The following is a 21,551-nucleotide window of genomic DNA, read 5'->3' as shown; positions in this document are numbered from 1 at the left end:
TTTAAGTCAGTGGAAAGACGACCCCCCAGAGGTGTCAATCAGGTTATACAAAATCAACTGTGCATGAAAAAGCCTCACTTAAGGTCTGTTCTGAAAAAGTGGTCACATTTAAGAATATTCTGTCCTGCTTGCTTGGTCCTGTATGCAGAAACTGATACTAAAAGATATCTTATTTTACCTTCCAGTTCATGATTAAAAATGCTTTTAAAAGACAAAGATTAAAACAGCCTGGGGTGAAATGTTTAATTGCATACTGAAGTCTTAGCATTGACTTTATATCGTACAATTAATTTCATTTGTAAGAAAACCCTGAACAAATCCACAAGCAAAATGAATTAATCTTACTTCTCAATTAATGCTATTACATTTCACAGCTGATTTTGATGTTGGTATGTTGACTGGCATCTTTGAAGGCAGAAGCTTTGCTGAAGCTTCCACATAACCTAATTCAGAAGTTAAAGGACAGGCATCAAGTTATGCCTGCACAGACAACTGGAAGTGTGAATTCCTCATGCACCATTATACAGTGCTGTCTTGCACGAGTAACATAGTAATGATGAAGTAATGAGAGAGGCTTAATTGGATTAGCTTGGGACCAAAGCAATGCAGACTGAACAGCATGGAATAATTTACACTGCTTCGGAGGCTTAAACTGGCATGTTTAAGGTTAGTATGGGCTTCACTATTTATGTTATATTGCATATGTGCTATAGCATACCATTTCCTAACTGAAGTACCTAAATCTCCAATTAGATATTCAAACCCTCTGCTGTGCTGCCACCTAACTTGGTGCTTAAAGTTCTCAGCTCCAGCTTCCACCAGCCTTTCGGGTGCTAAACTGCTCCTACATGTGCCTGGGACTACCCAAGTCATGACAGTGGTAAGTAACTGTGTGCCTGGCTCATGATATAGCTCTTAGCTTTATGGGCTATGTGGCTTCCATCTACCTAAGGTAGCAAAAATGCCAAAGGCAGGATTTCTTCAAGCAGGCCAGTGGCTGAGGTACAGGAAACTGGGGGGCAAACCTTCAGTCTAAAAAAGTGTATTATATAAGGCTATAGGCTGGCAATCAGAGGATCTTTCTGAAAGTGAGAAAAATGAAGTTTCTTCAGGTAAATCTGGAACATCTTGTGGGTATCTTCTGATCATGAGTATAGGGCAGAAAGAAGGGGACTTTTGGCTTAATTTGGAGAGGAAGGATTTGCTTGATGCTTAACTCTAGGAGGAAACTTCCAGCTGGGAATCCCAAGTAGAAAAATGTGCTTCCCTTGGACAGGCAGCATTTTTGTCACACCTCTGAAGAAAGAAATTACTCTAGGTATGCTCCTAGAGCATTTCTCAAGGCCACCTCTTACAGTTACTACCTAGTTTGTTGCTGGCCTTCTCTGCTCCCTGTGTTGCTGAGGCAAGGGCCAGTCAGATGAGGCTGCAGGCTCTGTGAGAGGGTAGGGCAGTAGAGAGGCAGTAGCAGCAAAGGAAAAGAAATTAAAGAGATGATACTGTTAGTAAGAGGGTCATAACTTAAATGGGACTGCTGTGTGTTGTGAAGCTTCCACATAACCTAATTTAGAAGATAAAAGACAGGCATCAAGTTATGTCTGCACAGACAAATGGAAGTTTGAATTCCTCATGCACCTCAAACACATGGCAATACTGCATATTTTTTCAAAATCCTTTTCTTGGTACAGTTGAGAATGACTTCAAAGTCCAAATCACTTTAATGTCAGTGAAAGCCAGTTAGGCTGGTGCTGAATGTTTGTGAAAATAATACTTGGAGTTTAGTAGCATTTACATATTCAGCTATCAAATGATTTATCAACTAATAAACACAGAAGTACAAGAGGTGGAAGTGACTAACTTTGTGGGGTTTTTCTCACATGAAGGCCTCATTTAACACAGTGAGATATTGTCCAAGGCAGAACAAAAGACATCTTTTTTTCAATATGAAGCTACACCCTGGGCTAAATAACTGCTGAGGCTGAAGGCCAGAAACCCAGGAAGCACTTGAGGTTTTTTGTTTTGCAAATGATTTATCATGTTAATGAATGATTCTGGAAGCCAAATCCCTGGTTTCACTAGGCTTAGATGGAAACGTTCTGGTGGACTCAGGTGATGGCTTGTGGTATCTCTCTAAGCTCACAAAATGAAGCCTAACATTTAATGGTGGAAATAGTTCCTTCCTTCTTCTTAAATGAAGCTGCATTTGATTTCTACGACATGATTGTATGGTCAAATGGCATGTGGAAATGTTGTGTGAAACTGCACCGTCCCTTTTCAATGCTTCACCAAGCTTGAAACAGGCTCTGGAGTATAGGATTAGCTTGATTTTACTTGTTGATGGCTGTTACCAAGTACCAGCTATCACTGGATGCCATTCCTTTCAGCCAGGACAGGAATTGTGCAAGTAAGGAATAAAGCCTCTGCTGTGGCTGTATACAGTGCCTGTATACTGTGCAAATGTTCTACCAGACTAAGGTAACTCAAGCTAGTCAGAGACTGATTTCATATATTCGTAAATTAGGTCACTGTGTTTGAGGCACGAAGACAAAGGAGGCAGTAGGTGCCTACTTGCAGCAAAAAGAGCATCCTGCTGCTTCTTGCCCTGCTGCACTCTACCCTGGCCAGCACAACTGGCTGCTGCTGCTGAGGGGCTGCTCCCTCACCACTCCCTCCTCGGTAACAAATTGAATGGAAAGCCTGGGGAGTGGCTTGCAATAGTTTGCTCTGCCGGTTGAAATCCTGACCCTGTGAGAGCCTGTGGGTTGGCTCTAGTCTAAGGTTATGTAAGTGGATGAGCCTCCCAGAAGTGTGCATTCAGCACAGTATGTAGCAAGGAAGTTAATTTACTGTCAAAACCACAGTTACTCTTCCACTGTTTCCTGAAATCTATATTTCAGTGGCAACTACAGTGGATATTAAACTAATTTTGAACGTTTCACATAATTAATACTTTCATTAAGAAACATTCAAAGCTGTATTTGTGTTATGTTTCAAAGCAAATGAAGATGGAAATGCACTTTGAAGAGGAGGCCATATACAGAAATTGAGGAGGACTCAGCATGGAAAAACCCAGCAGATATGCTTGTGTTAGGTTTGGGTATATTAATTAAATTTGTGATGACTTATACAGCATAAGATGCTTGTCATTTTAACATGATGCACAATAATAGAAGATAATGAATTAAGCTGCCAGTGGACCTGTCCCCCAGGATGAGGTTATTGTGCTTGCTAATTAGCTGTAATATGCAAATAGTCACACTCCCAAGTACTGCATTTCCTTTGTCTAATTTTTCATAAAAGCTAGTTTATCTATGCCCCGTAGCTGACCATATAGAGATTAAATTATATTGGACATAATTATGTTACAAAACATGTCATAACAAAAGTGTTGTTAAGTTTCATCTGGATAAATTTGTAATCAGAACTGTTAATTTTTCCACTGTAGTAGTAGTGACTATAGTGTTCTTCAAATTGCTAGTATCAAGATATTAAAAGTTATATTCAGAACATAGCTAACCTAGAGTACAATGGAATCCTTTTATTTACCAAAGTGTTTTAATGCCCTCTAGATTTGACCCCCAAATGCCAATACCTTTTTTCTGCCTACTTCTGCTGTAATTAAATTACTAATTCGCAAGAATGTAAGACGTAATAGCTTTCCATTAAGTATCTACTAGCTATTTATACCTATACCTAGCCTACATATTTTTAGTAATTTCTTAGGATGCTAGGTCCTTTCCTTTGTCCCTTAGAAACACTCCTTCCTCTAACTCTCTTGTAACTTTGTACAACAGCAATACTCCTGAAAGGAGCATCTTTGTGATACAGTCATCTGTAGCCCAGAGTTTGAAAGTTCATCTGCCTCTTAGGTGGCAAGGTCATCTTTGAACCTGCAAGTCTGTTTCCCAGACAAACAGATTCTCCAAAGGCCTCAGCAGATACAGCTACATGGGGATAATGAAAGCCTTCTTTGCAAGTGGGTAAGTGAAAGAGAGATTTTATTGCCACAGAAAATTCCCCCGCTGCACATCACCTCCTTTTTAATACAGTACAGCTGAAGAATCTACAACATAGCTCATCTAGGGAGAAGTTCAAGCCACAAAATTTTGATCAAAACTGCAGTTAAAGTTTTATTTGCTTCAAAACACAATGCTGTCAAGACCTTGGTTATCTCTCATGCCCTTTTCTGGTGCTATGCTTTAGAATGCAAATCCAGATGGAAAGATGTATATGTGTGGTGACTTTAAACACAGTTACAACAATCTCAAAAAAAAAAAAATCAGAGATTTAGGCATGGTTTTGGGTAGCCTTTTTAATCTGAAAAGCTGTGACCAAACTCAGCAGACAGAAGAACTGCCAACAATAAATGTAGGTATGAACAAAACGAGCAGCTTGTGCCTGGACAAGTGAGACTACAGTTCTTGTGTTGTGTGTTGACTGCTGCACGAAAACACATAAACAATCATCTTCTGTGCAGAGCTCTAGTATCTACAAAAGGCAAGTGCTAAAGTTGTAGGAACTGAAGTTCTGTAATTAGAAATGGTCTGTTAAATTACATGCCACATGGCAAGCCTACAGAACTTGGAGTGTGGAGAGCATATTGACAATGATTAACAATTAACCACCACACTGCAAATCACTCCTTAGCTGTTTTCTATTATGAAATTTGGAGAGTTGTAAAATGCATTTGTGCTACTTTATTTCCTTTTGAAATGGTAATTGCTACTGCTGAGGGGCAGTACTTAGTGCAGAAAATGAAGTGTGCAACATAGGGAGGAACTTGTTTCTGAGGAACTGCTGAGGAATTGTAATGATCTGAAAAAAGTGCTTTCTTGAAACATGCAGACACAAAAGAGCTTAATTTATGAAACTCCAACCAAACAAATAACAAAACAAATTAAACCACAGTCTTTCTTTTGTGCAAGGACCAGTGCTTAACACTTTGTTGCTGACTGCACTTCTTTTTTCCCCCATCAAAGTGGGAGTAGTGGATTGACACTGGGTAAAACTCATAAGCCAATGGCTTGAGGGAAATGCAGATGTATGGAAATGTCATAGGAATGCCCTAAGGTAACAGGTTTTGAGCCAATGTGTTTGAAAACTATTGAGCGTGCTCCTACCTACTAGCCAATTTCACATACTTAGTGTAGAACTGACAGTGGTATGGCCCCAGGGAGCTGGATGAAGTTTGACTTTTGTGTTTGAGGAACAGAGGCTGTGCAGCCTAAATGGAGAAAGCAGATATGTTCTAATTAAGTGGTGGTAAGCTTCCCCCTTGCAGCTTCCCTCTTGATTGTGACTGTAAAAAGGACTGTGTTTATGAGTAGCTTTTATGGAGGTATATATTAAGGAAAGCAAGAAGTGAAGCTTCTGAGGTCTTAAATTTGCTAACTTGTGACAATAATCATAATCTCTCAGGTAATAAAGTAGGCTATCTGGCTCAGCTCCTCACTTTAAAGTTAATATATTTGAAAGCCAGATGATTGACTGTCATTTTGTTCACAGTGCTTTGCTGGTAGCAGTAAATAAACACATCTACAGCTCTTTTCATCATAATTGTCAGAGTGCTTTCTATACCTTAATCAACTAATTTTTAGATTGTTGATGGTGCCATGATTATTTCCCTTTTTCTGCTGAAAGAACTGAAAGGATCAGGGCAGCAACCAGAAAGTATCCACCAGAAAGTATCCAACATTTAGTGCAACAGAAAAGTCTCATAATGCCTGGTTCTGGAAGTGTGGCTTTCCACAATTATGTTAGTTAACATGGAGGAGACAGACACAGTAGTGATTGTCCTAACTAGCTTTGTTTCTTAGAGTGACAACAGGATGCTCCATCTTGACACTACAAAGCAAGAAGGCAGTGTACAGCAGCTGAAGCCAAGAATGGCTCAGAACAAGTGACTTAGAAGCATTGTCCAAGCATGTGGGGGATGTTAAAAAAGTTAGTGTTCAGCTAGAGCTGAGACTTGCAAAGGGATGTCAGACTGCTAGTTAGGGGAAGAACAAGGCAAATGTTAGACTGCTACTGGATTCAGCTGGTGACTTAGTGGCTGCAAACACAGACCACAAGATGAGGTACTCTGTGCCACCGTTGCCTTGGTATTTACTAAAATGTTCCCACAGCCTTTGTGCTTTGTGCAGGGCTCAAGCAGGAGAAGAATGACCAATATTGAGCATAAGGTCAAAAAAAAAAAAAAAAAAAAAAGAGATTTAGACTACAACCTAAGGAAAAACTTTCTCCCCATATAGAGGGTCAGGGAGTGGCACTGGCTGCATAGGGAGGTGGTACAGTTTCCATCCTTGGGGGTTTTCAAAGCTCTAGTTGATAAAGTTCTGAAAAAACTTGTTTGAGCAGAGGGGCAGACTAGAGATTCCTTAAAATTCCTTCCAGCCTGGATTCTGTGATCTTAAGATTTATGGCTCTGGCAATTCTAGGTATTTTAAACCTGGTTAGAACACACAGCTTTGTCCATCTAAATTAAAGAGGTTCTCCAATGAATTATTTTCACTCATGAAAATAATCTCAATAGATATGTTTTGAAGTAAATGCTTTTGAGTAACAAGTTGCATCCAACATGCACATTGGCTTAGTAGCAGCACTTCTGCAATAACTCAACTACCAGTGGGCTTTCTGTGACCACATGTGCCATGTACCACCCAGTGAGAGTAGGCACAGTCAGTGCAGCTCTGCCTGCTCCCGGAAACAATTGGTTTTTTAAATCTGGAGTGAAGTGGCATTATGTGTAGATTTCAGACTTGTTCCAGTTTAAAAAACAGCAGGCAAAGACTGCATAGTTACTTCAGGTCTACTGTCTCCCTATTTCTCAAGGAGAATCTGTGGTGGAGTATGTTCTCCAGCTGTCAGCAATTGTAAAATGGGAAGGAGTCCATCCATGAGGAAACGGACTGTTTGCTGTTGTAGTATGGCTCCTTGGTTCCTCGATGTCCTAGCAGCCCAAATGCAGAGAGGAATGTCCAGAGATTAGAGGATAACCTGGGAGTAGCTGCGTTGACTTCAAAATTCCAAACTTTGGCATAGGAACGTGAAATTGCATGGGAAAGAGGATGTATTAAACCTATTTGACAAACCCAGGGCAAAAAGGGATGTATACAGTCCAATTTAGCCAAGTTTTCAATTTAGCTAGAGACTATAATTCTGCCTGGAGATACACAACTTCTGAAACCAGCTGATGATTTGCAAGCAGTACATTTAATAGGCATCCTGCTACCTGTTGTCCAACAGTGATGAAATGCTTTGCTTTGCCTTGAGATCTTGTACAACTGAGGGGTTTTTTTTGCAAGAAAACATAAAAGTGGCTAATGAAGTAAGAATTATTACTGTGGAAAAGTGGAGAGAATAGCTAGCATTTAAGAGTATCTAGAAGATGTCTCTAATGATTTCTGTGGGACTTCAGCACTCAGTGCCTTCAAAAACTAGCTAATCATCTAACAAGTGAGATTCTAATTTGAGAGTTCTCAGGAAGAGAAAACTGTCAGTATTCTTATAGCTTTATAAACAAAGGAATAAGCAAGCACCCTGTGTGGTAAATAAAATAATTGCTGGTACAATCATCCATGGTTTGCAGATGATGAAATGGAAAAGGGATCAATCATTTTCTCAATAGCACCAATGTAAATCAAGAATAACACAACTAATTATAATATCTAATAAATATAATAAGCAAGTACAACTTTATCTCAGATAGCTCAGTGACTTTCCACAAAGGTGTGGGAGTCAATTCCATAGACAGAATCTGAATCTTTTCCTGGACAAGTCAATCATTTCTCCATTCTCCTGTACACCTTTTAATTATAAATGCAAACAGTTATTTCTCCTTTTCATTCTCATAAGTGCTTGTTCTTAATGTTAAGAAATAGCTATGGTTTAAAAATTGTAACTAAAGCTGTAAGCTCGTTACACAACATGCAGACACAAATGTAGTGTCTCAGAAAAAGGAGCACTTTCTCACACATGTATAAATTGAGGCAGCTCAGTTTGTAGCTACTTAAATACCAACGGGCTGTTGTTTGCCTTCACTTTGCATCAGGAAAATAATATACAGGCACTCTTCAGCTTCTCTTTGATACTGTGATTTTTTTTTTGTTTTGTTTTCTGCTAAAACCAGAATAAGAAACTCAGGAATAAGTTTCTTATTTTATTGTGAAGTTCTTTGTGCTTTGGAAAGGATAAAGGAGACAAAACTTTCTGTTTCCCTTGGGTTTTCTCAGAGTTTTGCTCGTATTTGCCACATTATTGCTTTTGTATTTTGGGAGACCTATGTATCTAATACCTGAAGAAGATCAACCTTTGGAAAGCTGTGCAGAAACTGCAGGGTGCATAGCCTGGGACAGCTCTTGAGACAATACCTCAGCAATGCCAGCAATTGCCAGCAATGTGTGCCTGCAGCCCAGAAGGCCAACTATATCCTGGGCTGCATCAAAAGAAGTGTGACCAGCAGGATGAGGGAGGTGATTCTCCCCCTCATGAGACCCCACTGTGTCCAGTTCTGGTGCACCCAGCACAAAAGGGACATGGAACTGCTGCAGTGGGTCCAGAGGAGGGCCACAAAGATGATTAGAGGGCTGGAGAACCTTCCCTATGTGGACATGCTGCAAGAGTTGGGGCTGTTCAGCCTGGAGAAAAGGCATCTCTGAGGAGAATTTAGAGCAGCCTTCCAGTACCTGAAGGGGGCCTACAAGAAAGCTGGGAAGGGACTTTTAACAAGGGCTTGTGGTGATAGGACAAGAGAAAATGGATTGAAGCTTGAGGGTAGATTTAGACTGGATATTAGGAATAAATTCTTTACAGTGAGGGTAGTGAGACACTGGTACAGGTTGTCCAAGGAGCTCATGTATGCCTGCTCCCTGGAGGTGTTCAAGGCCAGGCTAGATGAGGCCTTGAGTGACCCCCTGTAGTGGAAGGTGTCCCTGCCCATGGCAGGGAGGTTGGAACTAGACGATCTTCAATGTCCCTTCCAATCTAAACCATTCTATGAATTTATATCCTACAGACTGAATATTTCCTTGGCTGCCCAGTTTCTCACACATTCCCATGCTTCTCTAAAAGCAAGATATTTCTGTGGTAGTAGCTGCAAGTTCTCTAGGCTTCTGATCCAGCCAGTGATTCTTTTGAGTAAATCACAATTCTGAAGGGAAAATAAGCTATAATTGCCTAGACCTAAAATATTTGTTCTGGGAGTGTTGTTGCTGTCAGAAAGCATTTTAGCCCCAAGGAAATACAACTTTTTGATAAACACTTCTCATGTGCTAGTTTTCAATCACTGAAGTCTACAAGTATATTTGGAAAACAAAGTGCTTGTGATTAAGTCTGCTTCTGTAAGTTTTACTGTAATCAGCAGACTAGGAATAGAGGGCACAAGTCATTTTATCTACAGTAGTTGTGGAGAATCTCTGAGAACATAGAGTGCTTCTGAACTAGTTAAACTCCTGCTATTTGACAACAATTATTAAAAAGCCATCAATACTTCTCTGAGCCCACATACTCACTTGTTGCCCAGTAACTAGAAGGATGGAGCCTTCTTTCCCGTGTACCACTTGCCGGTAAATGTGATCTAGAATTAAGAGTTCGCTCCAGCAGTTCTGAAGCAACTTCATTTGGTCATCAACCTGTAAAGCAAACACAAACGGTGGTGGCATCACTCTAGGAGTTAAGTCTTTTATCACACTATGGACTCAGTCCTTCCTTAAGCCTCTGGTTACTGTTATGAGAAGAGAATAGTACCAAAAATTATTCATCCACAAAATTTATATTCTTAGCTAATAAATAGGACACTGCTGAAATCCTTATCCACAAAATGTGTAGACTACTTACAACTGATTTTATCCTAAGAAAGCAGAACAATGGCATTCTTATGCAAAGTAATAATGAGAGTATATTTATGAAATGCTTGTGGAAATGGAATATTATTTTTTCCCCAAAACAAGAATAGCAAAAATACTGCTGATGTGAACTTTCCCATACTCCCCATCCTAGAACCTCAGCTTCTGTAAATACTAAGAAATCTGCAGATTCAAGAGCAACAAGCCCAAGGCAAAGGGAAATGTGAAGAGTAAGGTAAATAGTCCCTCTAAGAACAGTTGTGGTCCTATGAAAAAATAACACTTCATAAGTAGAAGCTTAACAATTTAAGGGTGGCACTGGGAGGGCAAGAAAGGGCTGTGCACAAGGTGGTAGTGAGCACTGAGCCCTTATTTGGCAATCGAAAGGACATACTTGGCACTCAGCACACACAACCTACATTGAGTTTTTCTGCAGTGTTATTTGGGATGTACCTATTATAAGAAAAAAAATTAAAAACAAACAACAAGAACAGAATACATAAGGAAAACTATAACCAAATGTCTGTGCCATGATCGTATCATAAGGCTGCAAAATCAAGCAGAATTAGTTAATGCTGATATTAAGATTGTCTGCCCTATTTGTATTTTATCTTCAATCTGTGTTTCTGTTAGAGTTTAATGCAGACACAAAAGGGCTGAATTAATGTTGTGCAAAACCACTCTCAGTTATGATATTTTGAATGTTTTGCATACTTTGGCTTTCCAGTATTAAGAATAATCTTTCAGCACAGTGGCTGTTCTACCTCCAGTCCCAGTTAACAGGTAACTCCTATAAGCTACACATCCATTGGCAGTAGAGATGGAGGAAAGAAAGAGGTGTGGACTTTGTAGATGGATGTATTACTAAGTCGAAGTAAAGCTTTCACCATCTCAGCCTTACTCTGTCCCTATGCTGCCTGTGCCCATGGCAATTCACTTCTGTATGATCACAGAGAAAGGCTGATTCTGTATTAAAGATCTTTTCCTCTGCCTACAATGTGTACTTGGCTACAAAACCATTTCAACCAAGTGACTTGTTAGCTCGAGAGGACAGTAAAGGCTGACACGGACACACACACTCCCTGTCAAAACTTGGGCCAGGTTTAAAATTAGGCATTGTTTGAAGAAAATGTTTGAAATGTACAGCTTCTAGTACTCTTGCTTTTTTAATGTGATCTCCTCTGCACAACAAGGTGTTACAGAAATTAAACAAATCATGCTAACATGGTAATTTAATCAAAAATTAGCATTTCACTCAGAGTTATCACAGCTTACATCTGAACAAAACAAACTGTGAGACAGTTTAAATATTCAGCATCCATGTTATAACAACTAATACCTGAATAAGAGGTCAAGCATTTGATTTTATTATAAATTGCAAATTTCCAGCTAACCCATCTGTCTCAGCCACAGGGTTTTGAAAACAAACTTCTCTGTACAGGTTTGGCTTTCTAGAGACCCCAACAGCAGCTAGTTTGCAATCAAAGCTTACCTCCCAAGTTTCATCATATCATTACCAAGCCTGTGCTGTGAGAACAGTGTGAGATGGCAAAATCACACAGACAAAAATGTTTTGCAAATAGTCTCTCCCTGCTGTTCTACAAGACTCACAAAACTAGCAACAGCAAACATCTGCTAGTGGTTCACAAAATCTACTCCATATTCATTGTTATTTAACAAGCAAAAGCCTATAAAATGGATAGCACAAAAAGCACAAGACACAAGAGTGGTCAGGTATTGGAATGGGCTGCCCAGGGAGGTGGTTGAGTCACCAACCCTGGATGTGTTTAAAAGTGGTTTGGATGTGCTGCTTGGGGATATGGTTTAGGGGTGAACCTTGTAGAGTTATCGGTTGGACTTGGTGATCCTGAGGGTCTTTTCCAACCTGAATGTTTCTGTGATTCTATGAAACACAGTACTGCCTTCTGAAGATTGTAGATCCAGCTACTTTTCCCATTCTAAAAAAGCTGGTAAGGTAGTAGAATACTTCCAAATTTGCACTAGGAAGAGAGATGACTTTAAGGAGGGTCATGAATTGCTAAAATGTAGGGCAAGTGATCAATTCCAGTCATGTATATGAAAAAAACCGAATACTTTATCTCTGCTAATGTGTATGAAATGGAAAATAGAAAAACAACATTGATCACATTGAACAAAACCAGTAACACATCACTTCTCATGTTAGAATGAACTTCATGATGTGTAACTTCAGCCAGAACGGTGAGGAGAGAGAAGTCAAGGGAAGTTGGTTGTCAGGTAAATCCTTGAAGGTGAGGATAATGAGACTGGGCAAGATGCAGACTTAAGGAGTTTGTGTGACAGCGTCTGATGCTGCTGGGCCAGAGAAGGAGCAATTACTTTGTGGCAGAAAAGCAAAGGTGGTTGTTGCCAGCACAGGCAGGAGAAGTCCCCAGAGGTGAAAACTGGGTATGTATATTGTCTTCTTGCTCAAACAGCAGGGATGCAAAGGAGCAACAAGGGACAGATTATTACATGGCAATAGGTAAATCCCATTTCCTATACCATAATCCTACTTTTGCTTACAGGGAGGACAAGGAAGCATGTCAGAATTTGGAGTTATCTGTAACCTTTTATCTCATGCTCTTTGGACTACTTGTAGCACATTGAGAATAAACTAAGGTGTAACTCAAGTGTAACTCAATTTGCCAAAAGGGTCCTCCAGCATCTGGAATCCTGATAGGTAAACAGGTAGAGATGGGGAACAAGATACTGCACAGTCAGTTTGTCTGTGCAGTATTCACTGACAGGTATTTTGTGTACAGGTACATGGCAGAACGCAATGCACTGTATTCTGATAAGGCTTTAAGATTTGCCCTTCCTGCGCCGACTTGAAAATGCATCTTCAGTTGAAATGTGCACAGTAGCAGTATTAATTGACAATATTTCAATATCATGACCTCTGTGAAAGAAACCTTTAATGCACTCTCCCTTTTTCTCCCCCTCCCCAGGAGGAATCTTTATTTCTGTGGCCTCCTTGCCCCAGCACTCAGGAAGAGCTAGCTGCAGCCTGCACTCTCCCCTTGTTGTCTCAGACATCGGCCATTCCAGCTCTTCTCCACAAAGTACCAGAGCAGAACCTCTGCACTTCTGGGTCAGGAGGAGGGTTGGTGAAGGTGGGTCAGAGTGCAGCAGGAGGGTCTATGCTCCAAGTATGGGAGGATCACTGTGCTCCCTACTTTAGCTTATTATTCAATCTCAATACAAAATAGTGCTCCCTATTTAAAACCTTTTAAAAATCAGATTTGTCAGAAGAGAAAAACTTAGAGATATGTCTCCTCTGCCAAGCCCATTGACCTTTTATTTTCCTCTGGAGGTTTAACAGAACCATGGAGGCTGGTGGAACCGTGGCACTTCTTGGTGTCCACTGTGAAAGGAAAGATGTATATGGTATTGCTAATCTGCACAGTGAACTTCATGCTGTTAAACAGGTGAATATAGGTTTGCACACAGAATTCCCTGTCAGCACGCTCAAGTTTCTCCATTACCATCAGGAATTATAAGGTGACTTTAGATCACTTTCCTGAGTTCTCTGCTAACAAGGATTAGAAAACAGGCATGCAGGAGATGCAAGCCATGTAGGACATTTCTAGGAGTGGAGGAAACACATTTGGTTTGAATTGTACAGGTCTGATCCTGAGCACTGTGGTGACACACTATCTCTCAGCAGGACAAAAAGATGGTCTGGGGTTAGGGATGGTGGTGTCACATTTGTCTGCTAACCCCCAAACTCACAGTCACGTGTGACCAGCGCTTTTCATATGGGACTCAGTGGGACTTTATCAGGCTCCCTGAGGCCTCTGTTGATACTACAATACACAATCAGGCATTATCAATTGTAGTTAAAGGAAGGACTTATCTCAGAAATGCTGGTTACTCATCTGAAAAACTATTTGTGCTGATGTTATAGATGAGGAAGGCTTGTATGACACAAGAGTAGTATTGTTGTGGAGTGTATGCTTCCCACAGCACAAAACGTTAATCATTACGAACTTTTGTTTTCTCTGAAGAACACTGAAGCTGCCAAATAGTAAAATGAAGAATAATGTGTATGCTCTGCTGAAATGCACCTTAATCTTATCAAAACCACACGGTGTCTTTCTTTTAGGAAAGGGTTTCACAATATTTAGCATACTATAACCAACAACTACAGATTTATTACAGATTTTTCTTCCGAAGAGGTATTTGCAGCCTGACACTTGATGAATTACCTGTTAAAAGTTTGGGGGTCATGTTTTTTTTTTTTTTTTCTGTGTGATGCTCTAAGTTAAATATTTTCTCTATAATTACTGCTGCAGATTCTGTTAAACAATGCACTCACCTTTTACCCAGTCTACACCTCCCTTTCTGAGAAGTTGGAGAATCCTTTTTCATCTCTTTTCATCTGCATCAACTTGCACTATAGCTTTGGGCTTTTCTGCTACTAAAAATTTAAAAGTGTATCTAATGATTAAAAAAAAAGAAAAAAGAAAAAAGAAATGATTGAAATTTATGTGACAAAACCATGTTGGATTCAGCTGAATTGTTTTTACTTCTGCTTCTAGGAGGGAATGCCAATATAGAAATAACATGAAGCGTGCATCACACAGTGCCACTTTTAAATTCTATGGCCATTGAATAGCCATTTCCTAGTGAATATGAAGTGATTAAACATCTGTCTGATTTGTTCAGCCTGAAGCATACAGGTTCAAGGGATGGTCGAACTTCCTTTCAAATGTAGTTAGGAGATCACAGACAAGTCATTATAGACATATAGCTCGAGCTGTTCCTCCATTTTCTTATGCTATGGTGAAGCAAATCGCTCCAAATCAAAGTTTTATAAGACAAGCGCACTCTAGAGACTAATTTTTACTCCTGAATGCACGCATGGTTTCCAAATCGTTACACAGGTAAAAGAAGGATTTGGACACTTCAGATGGGTTGCTGCTAACAGTGGGAAACATCCTGTGCAAGGCTGCTGTCAAAAACCAGCAGTTAAGAGGCAACACAGTTTTAAAAGTAAACGTACATCATAACTTTGAGAATCAGTGAATGCCCTAATAAAACACGATCACTGTGTATAAACTCAGTAATAAAATGCTACAAAGGTCAGGAAAATATGATTTAATATTAACTATGATTGTTCCAGCTTTTCACTAGAAACCTGGTGCATTATAAAGTTTCTAGGTAAAGGCAGGGAACCATCTTTACAAGCTTGTGCTGGGTTAGATGAAATGTCCTATTGCTGATCTAGCGCTAGTGTGAAGTGTAAAATCTGTCCAAACTTGGTAGCATTTTACCTTTTGTGTGACTGTAAAAATGAAAGGAAATACAGAAATTCTTAATATCTGCCTTTTCCTGCTTCTTTACAGCATGTAAGGAGGCAGTTATCAAGGTGCAGTTATATTTGGTGTGTGCCTCTCTCACTCTGTGTGTATACCTCTTCCTTCCATAACTTCTGAATCTATCAGTCAGATTATTTCAACAGAGTTCATCTGTCCAGGATATTAATTTTCCATATTTCTTGCATGAATCAGTACCCAGATAAAGGAAAGGAACTGTTTGGTACCATGCTGAAATAAATGCTAACATGCTCACCCTTTATTCAACAGTGGAGAACTGAGAGAGGAAGAGAGAAGCATTAAAATGCTTCATTAACTCCCTGCTCATGGAACCATTAGTATTTGGAGTACCTACCCACTTTTTTTTTTTTTTAAGGCCATAGATAAGGAATTTAAGAGCACAAAGCAACATTATATCTTTGAAAATCCCCATGCTCTTACCCTTCCAAAATGTGAAGCAGTGAATATGTGGTACTCTGAACGACATATAGGGTTCCCTGCTTAGTAAATGCACATGGGGAGAGAGATGGCTTTGCAACAGCTTCTCTGCTCTGACAGCTATAGGTAAGATCACTGTGGAAGAGGGGATCGAAGCAGCGGTGACCAGCCATTTCCCAGTTTCATTGCTAATCTTCCACTGAGGCAAAATACTTTAACCAAAAGCAGCCTTGTGCATCAGTTCACAGGATGTTAGGGTTGGAAGGGACCTCCAGAGATCCAACCCCACTGCCAGAGCAGGACCACAGGATGTACTGCAGGTCAGACATGAATACATCTAGATGGGTCTTGAAAGTCTCCATGGAAGCAGACTCCACAGCCTCTCTGTGGACCTCACAGTAAAGAAGTTTCTCCTCATGTTGAGGCGGAACCTCCCGTGCTGTAGTTTATATCCATTGCGCCTTGTCCTATCGCAGGGCGCAACTGAGTAGAACCTGTCCCCTTCCTTTTCACACCCAGCCCTCATGTATTTGTATACATTCATTAGATCCCCTCTCAGTCTTGTCCAGACTGAAAAGCCCCAAGTCTCTCAGCCTCTCCTTATCAGGCAGTGCTCCAGTCCCTTCATCATCTTCATAGCCCTCCATTGGACTCCCTCCAGTAGATCCCTGCCCCTCTTAAACTGGGGAGCCCAAAACTGGATGCAATATTCCAGGTGAGGTCTCACCAGGGCAGAGCAGAGGGGGAAGAGAACTCACACTCATGTTTTCTGGCAGGGCTATAACACAAAGTGCTGAGTCTAAGGGCTTCAAATTACTGAAGGGAGTATAAGCAAGCAGCAGATGGTGATCCTACTAAAGAGTAAGACCTCTCTTCTTTTATGGATCTTTGGTCTTCATTCATCTCTCCCCCTCCCCCCCCCCCCCATTAAGGAGAAGGTAGACAACAAATCTCAGTTCTTCAAACATTAGTTGCAAGGGCTGTTATAAAGAAAACGTGTTTGCATATATATATGTGCATATACTTTGTGTGTGTGTGTATATATATATATATGTACCAAATGCAACATATAAGACTCCTATTTTTTTCTCCTTTTCCTCACATTTGTCTTTGTGCAAACTGCATGAAAATAAGTTACTATTTCACAGTCAGCATTATTTCTGATGAATAATAAATGTGTTTTTCTTAGGTTCTTTTTGGGGTGTGTTCTTTTTTTTTTTTTTAACTGACAATAAGAAAAGGATTTCTTTTTAGTCCCAACTGAAAATTTTGCTTACAATGCAGTGTTTCTTCCCTGTCAAAGTGAATGCAAAGATAAGGAAAGAGTAAAATTAAATTTTCTTAGCATCTGTTTCACAGGGTGAAGAAGGTGGTGTCTTCTTCAGGACTGGACGCATAGAAACGACCTTCAAAATCCTACTCCTGTGAGTAGTATCTCTACTGATGGTAGTACAGCATAAGTTTATGTATAGCTGGGTCTAGAATTTTAGAAAAAGATCAGGTAAGGCTATGTAGTTTGTGCAGCAGTTTTGGTACTAAAGCTATTTTGTTCCCTTGAATTACAGCTTTTTTTTTTTTCTGATGTCAGCAAACTAACTGCAAAAATGTGCTGGGCTATACTCTTAACTCTTGCATGAGCATTAGTCCTTTGGCTTCCACGTAAACAAAATTAGAAATTAGGCCCACTGGATTCATTGTGAGCCTTGTGGGTCTGATTTGCCTTTTCAGGATGCACATGATGTCCTCTGGGGAATAAGAAGACAAGACTGAATCTAGTAAATTTTATGGTATTGCTGGTGCATTTATTCTTAATATATTTAATCATCAGTTTATTGTACAATTAAAGTCTCTGTGGTCTTCTCCAAGTCACATATATTTCAGCGTTATCTGAAAGGATTTCTAATATGTAATACTCCTTTCCTGTTGGGTGATTTATTGGATAAATTATTATTTCATTTTTCTTACAGCTACTTCATTTTTCCAGCTGATGCTTGTTGGAAGCCTGCAGGTAAACTTTACCTCCTATATAAACTCTTATTTGTAAAACTTCTTTTGAAATTCAGCAACATCAATTTTTGACAGAGATCAACACAACACACAGGGCTGGAAGGTTAATATTAAAGACAAAGTCCTAGTAAGAACTAAATGTATTTTCCACAAAATAAATATTCTATTAAAACTCAATCAGCTAAGTATAACATGGAAAATATTTTTAACTTGTGACACAAGAGATATGCTAATTTCAGAAAGACTTTTTAATATGGTAAATCAGTCAGAGTAATCTCAACACACTTAGGGTCCTGTTCTTTCAAGTGCTGTATACCCCAGAACACTGGGGTTTGCATACATTAATACAAGAGTTACTTAAATTTGCTCTTGTTTAAGTTACACTACATGGTTACTCTTCTGTTTAATAGGGTTTGTGTTTATTTCCAGCACAGCTATTCAAGAGAGTGAGGAAAGGGGCAAGCCATAAGAGAAGTATAACCTTCTGATTTTAAAAGGTCACACCTACAAAGGTTGCTTTGTGCACAGCGTGGGACTGAATTCACAGTCTTACCAACGGGGATATGCAAATCATCCTCTGATATCATGACTGAAAAGGAGTTACTTGAGCATTACAGCAGCGTAAATCAGAGAAGAATAATTTTCCAGGTAAGGATAGGTGATACCCAGGGATTGGACACTGATAAATCACACAAAAATCTAACATATTGGACGGTCTATGCCATTTCTAGCTATCATCAAATCAGAGGTTTGTGTTTCACATGTTCTTTTCAAGAATTAATATATGTTGGTTTATATTTTTCTTTTCATAGTCCTCTTAACGCTTTTCACAAATATCCAACTAAGGGCAGATATTTCCTTCTGCCCATACTTGAATCACTGAAACAGATGGATCTGAAGTCTAAAGACTGGGAGCTATGGTGTCCTAAACAGGGCAGAAAGTCACCTGTAACACACCTTTGTCAATAGAGGCTGGTGTTATTGTGGAACACTGCACTTAACATACAAATGCATTCCACTGTGTTTTCCTCTGTTTTGTGGCAGAACAGCCAAGAAAAAAAGCTACAGCAAAAGCAGCAAGAAATCATGAGAAACAGTATCTTCAGTGAAGATGTGAAAGGAGATGATATCCTGATGAAGGAAGAAATAAAGGTCATCTTACATCCCAAGGGCTGGGGTAGTAACAGTAAGTCATTGGAGCAGAAATTAAGCAAGGAAAAAGAACCAGTGATAAGGGAGAAAGAGAATTCAGTATTATGAATGGAAGTTGTTATGTATGAAACCAGTATCCATCTGACTTGATAGAAAAAAATTGCTTAAAGACACCACTAAATGATGGTGAAGTCATACAAGAAGGTTGTGGAGAAGTAGTGAGAACCAGAGATGCATGACCCAAAAAGCTACAGCACATGGGAATGATCCAAAAGACTTACTACTTCTCTTAGCTTAAGAGCATTGCAGGAGGTTCTTGGTATGCAGCTACTACTACCTAGCTAAATCCTTTCAGCTAGGAGCATCATCTTCAAAAAAATTAGCTCCTTTCCTGACAAAGTCAAGTGTAAAAAAGCAGACAGAGCCATGCTATTAAAAATCACAGGAAGTGTTGATTGAATGAATGCTTTAGGAATAGGCAAGTTTGTATTAAAATGTTTTTCCATTTATCCTTTCTTTTGGCTTTGTTTCATTTATTCCCTCTTCCTGTTTCCTGTATTCTAATTTGGAACTCTCTGAAGTATCATTAAAATAAGGTTGTCACAACGGTACTCAGGTCCTATACAGGCATTACCACTGCATTTAGGATTAATATTAATGTTTAAAAACATCCCTGAAGAAACAATTTTTATTCAGTCTACTTGTTATGTCGGTGAGAGAAACTTTTGCAGTATAAAATACAGAATGAGCAGGACCCTTACAGCGAAGTCCACCCTCAGTGTGTGGACTGTGACACAACTCAGCCAGCCTGTGACTGTCTCTACGGTCATAGCAGGATGCAACTATCAAAATGCTGAGTCATTAAACTGGGTTCCTACATGCCTGCAACAGAAGATTAGCAGTGAAATCAGGAAAAAGGGAGGCAGGAGCCTGTACGTCTAATTTATTAGTTTTTTCTTAGCTCGTTTCTAGATGACTGCAGGGGCAATAAACAATAAAATCAGGTTGCTCTGATTACTTCCTGTTCACTTGCCAGTGTGCCATGCACTGCAGCTGTGGCTGCTAAGTTTTAACCAGACTGGCAGAAACTCAGTCAATGGAACTTGCAAGAAAATGGCAACTTTTTCTTCAAAAACCTAATTTTTTGCGTAGTTTGTATTCAAGTGTCCCACGATCTACTTCTAATCTAGAGATGAGTAACAGTTACTTTGGTTTGTAATTAAGCTTAATATGAGTTTTGCTTTTGAAGATGTACCATGACTGAAATACTACTTTGATACCCGAATGTAAGAAGATCTATTGATTAATCCCAAATTTATTGCAGACTTATCAAAGAAAAGTGCAGCACGACTCTGCCTCTAATAAGCATTTCTGAGGTGTATTAGGACCTTTTTTAATGTGGCTCCATAAGTCTATACCAGGGCAATTCTCCTGATACATAAAATAGCCTGAATAATTTAGAAGTATAAATGAATGCAAGATTATACAAATATTCACCATCATTTCACTGACAGGTAATGGACTGAATTCTCTCTTTGGCTCTCTTCTTTTTTTTTTTTCCAACTGATTTGCCTGAGGGCCTGTTTCTTTCAGCATATAAGGTCTTCAGGGAAGGGGCTGCTTATTGCTGTTTTTACACAGTACCTGTTTATGTTAGCTAACAGTAGAAAAGGGCAGCCTGCCTGCGTGCAGCATGCATGCACACTTTTCCATATGCATCGTAGCTATCTTTCAATTTCAACTGCCAGCCCCCCCCAATAAACCCAGAATGTCCAGTTAAGTAATACAAGATATGATTAGTGAGGCACACTGTCTTGTTACATTAATATAAACATCATCTTAACACTGCTATCAGAATATTTTGCTCAGTATAGTTTTGTACTGTGCCATTACAATATAACCTGACAATCTCTGTAACACCAGCATAGGTATGGTATTAAAAAGTATGCTGAACTTGGATGGTATACAAGATATTATTTCATTATAAATGTCTTTGAGAATGATTTTACAATTCATATGCAGACAGAAATACAAAAATGCCTGGGTTTCAGCAGAAGACTCCAAGGAGCTGATCTTTAGTTTTATTGCTTTGTATCTGTGAAGGCTCTGATAATGCACACATCTTTTAAGTACAACCTAACATAAGCCAGCTTCTAAATTCAGCTCCTGGCGACAGCTCCTTTTGTATTTCCTCTTGCATGAGCACACATAGCACCAAAATCCAACCTACTGTGTCAAATATATGCATTTTGCAAATATATGACTACCTGATAAATGGAGTTGAATCTGTTTTTTTTTTTTTTAGGTTACTTTTAACAACTGAGAAATGTGCATGGTTTATTTTTTATCTCACACGTTGCGTGCAAATTGCCTCCTTCTACAGTGTCATGTGCATATGTAGTTCCCTGAGATGTCTGAACTAGATTCACTGTGAACTTACCCAGAATATGCAATTAAAATGTAATTCATTTCTAGATATCATCAATATTCTGTCATTGCGTAAGGGGAATGGACTAGATGACCCATGAAGTCTATTTCTACTCTCATATCTATTATGATTACCTTGTATTAGTAAGATTGCTTTTTAAGGTCACTTATATGTGGTGGTTCCCTTTACACAAATGTTTGGTACATTTGGCCATTCATGTGCATTTCTTCATGCTCTGTTCAGAACGAGTTCAGTACAGCTAGAGCACAAAATCAAGCAAAATCCTGCTATTTTGTTGTAAATAATTCATAAAACAATGTTATGACCCTTGTTCCCTGTGAGACA

At 39.4% G+C, this 21,551-nt stretch overlaps 1 protein-coding gene across 1 annotated transcript in view; it reads right to left on the bottom strand.

Annotated features, from left to right (window-relative positions):
* Window positions 1-21,551, bottom strand: part of NR5A2 (nuclear receptor subfamily 5 group A member 2) — a 77,416-nt gene that overhangs the window by 28,420 nt on the left and 27,445 nt on the right. Inside the window, exon 4 of the mRNA XM_054384092.1 lies at window positions 9,510-9,629. Coding sequence (XP_054240067.1) covers window positions 9,510-9,629 — 120 coding nt within the window. The remainder of the gene's footprint in view (window positions 1-9,509; window positions 9,630-21,551) is intronic.

This window comes from Indicator indicator, chromosome 10 (assembly GCF_027791375.1).
Source record: "Indicator indicator isolate 239-I01 chromosome 10, UM_Iind_1.1, whole genome shotgun sequence".
In the NCBI taxonomy this organism is placed as follows: domain Eukaryota; kingdom Metazoa; phylum Chordata; class Aves; order Piciformes; family Indicatoridae; genus Indicator; species Indicator indicator.
This window is presented reverse-complemented; position numbering and strand designations above follow the sequence as displayed.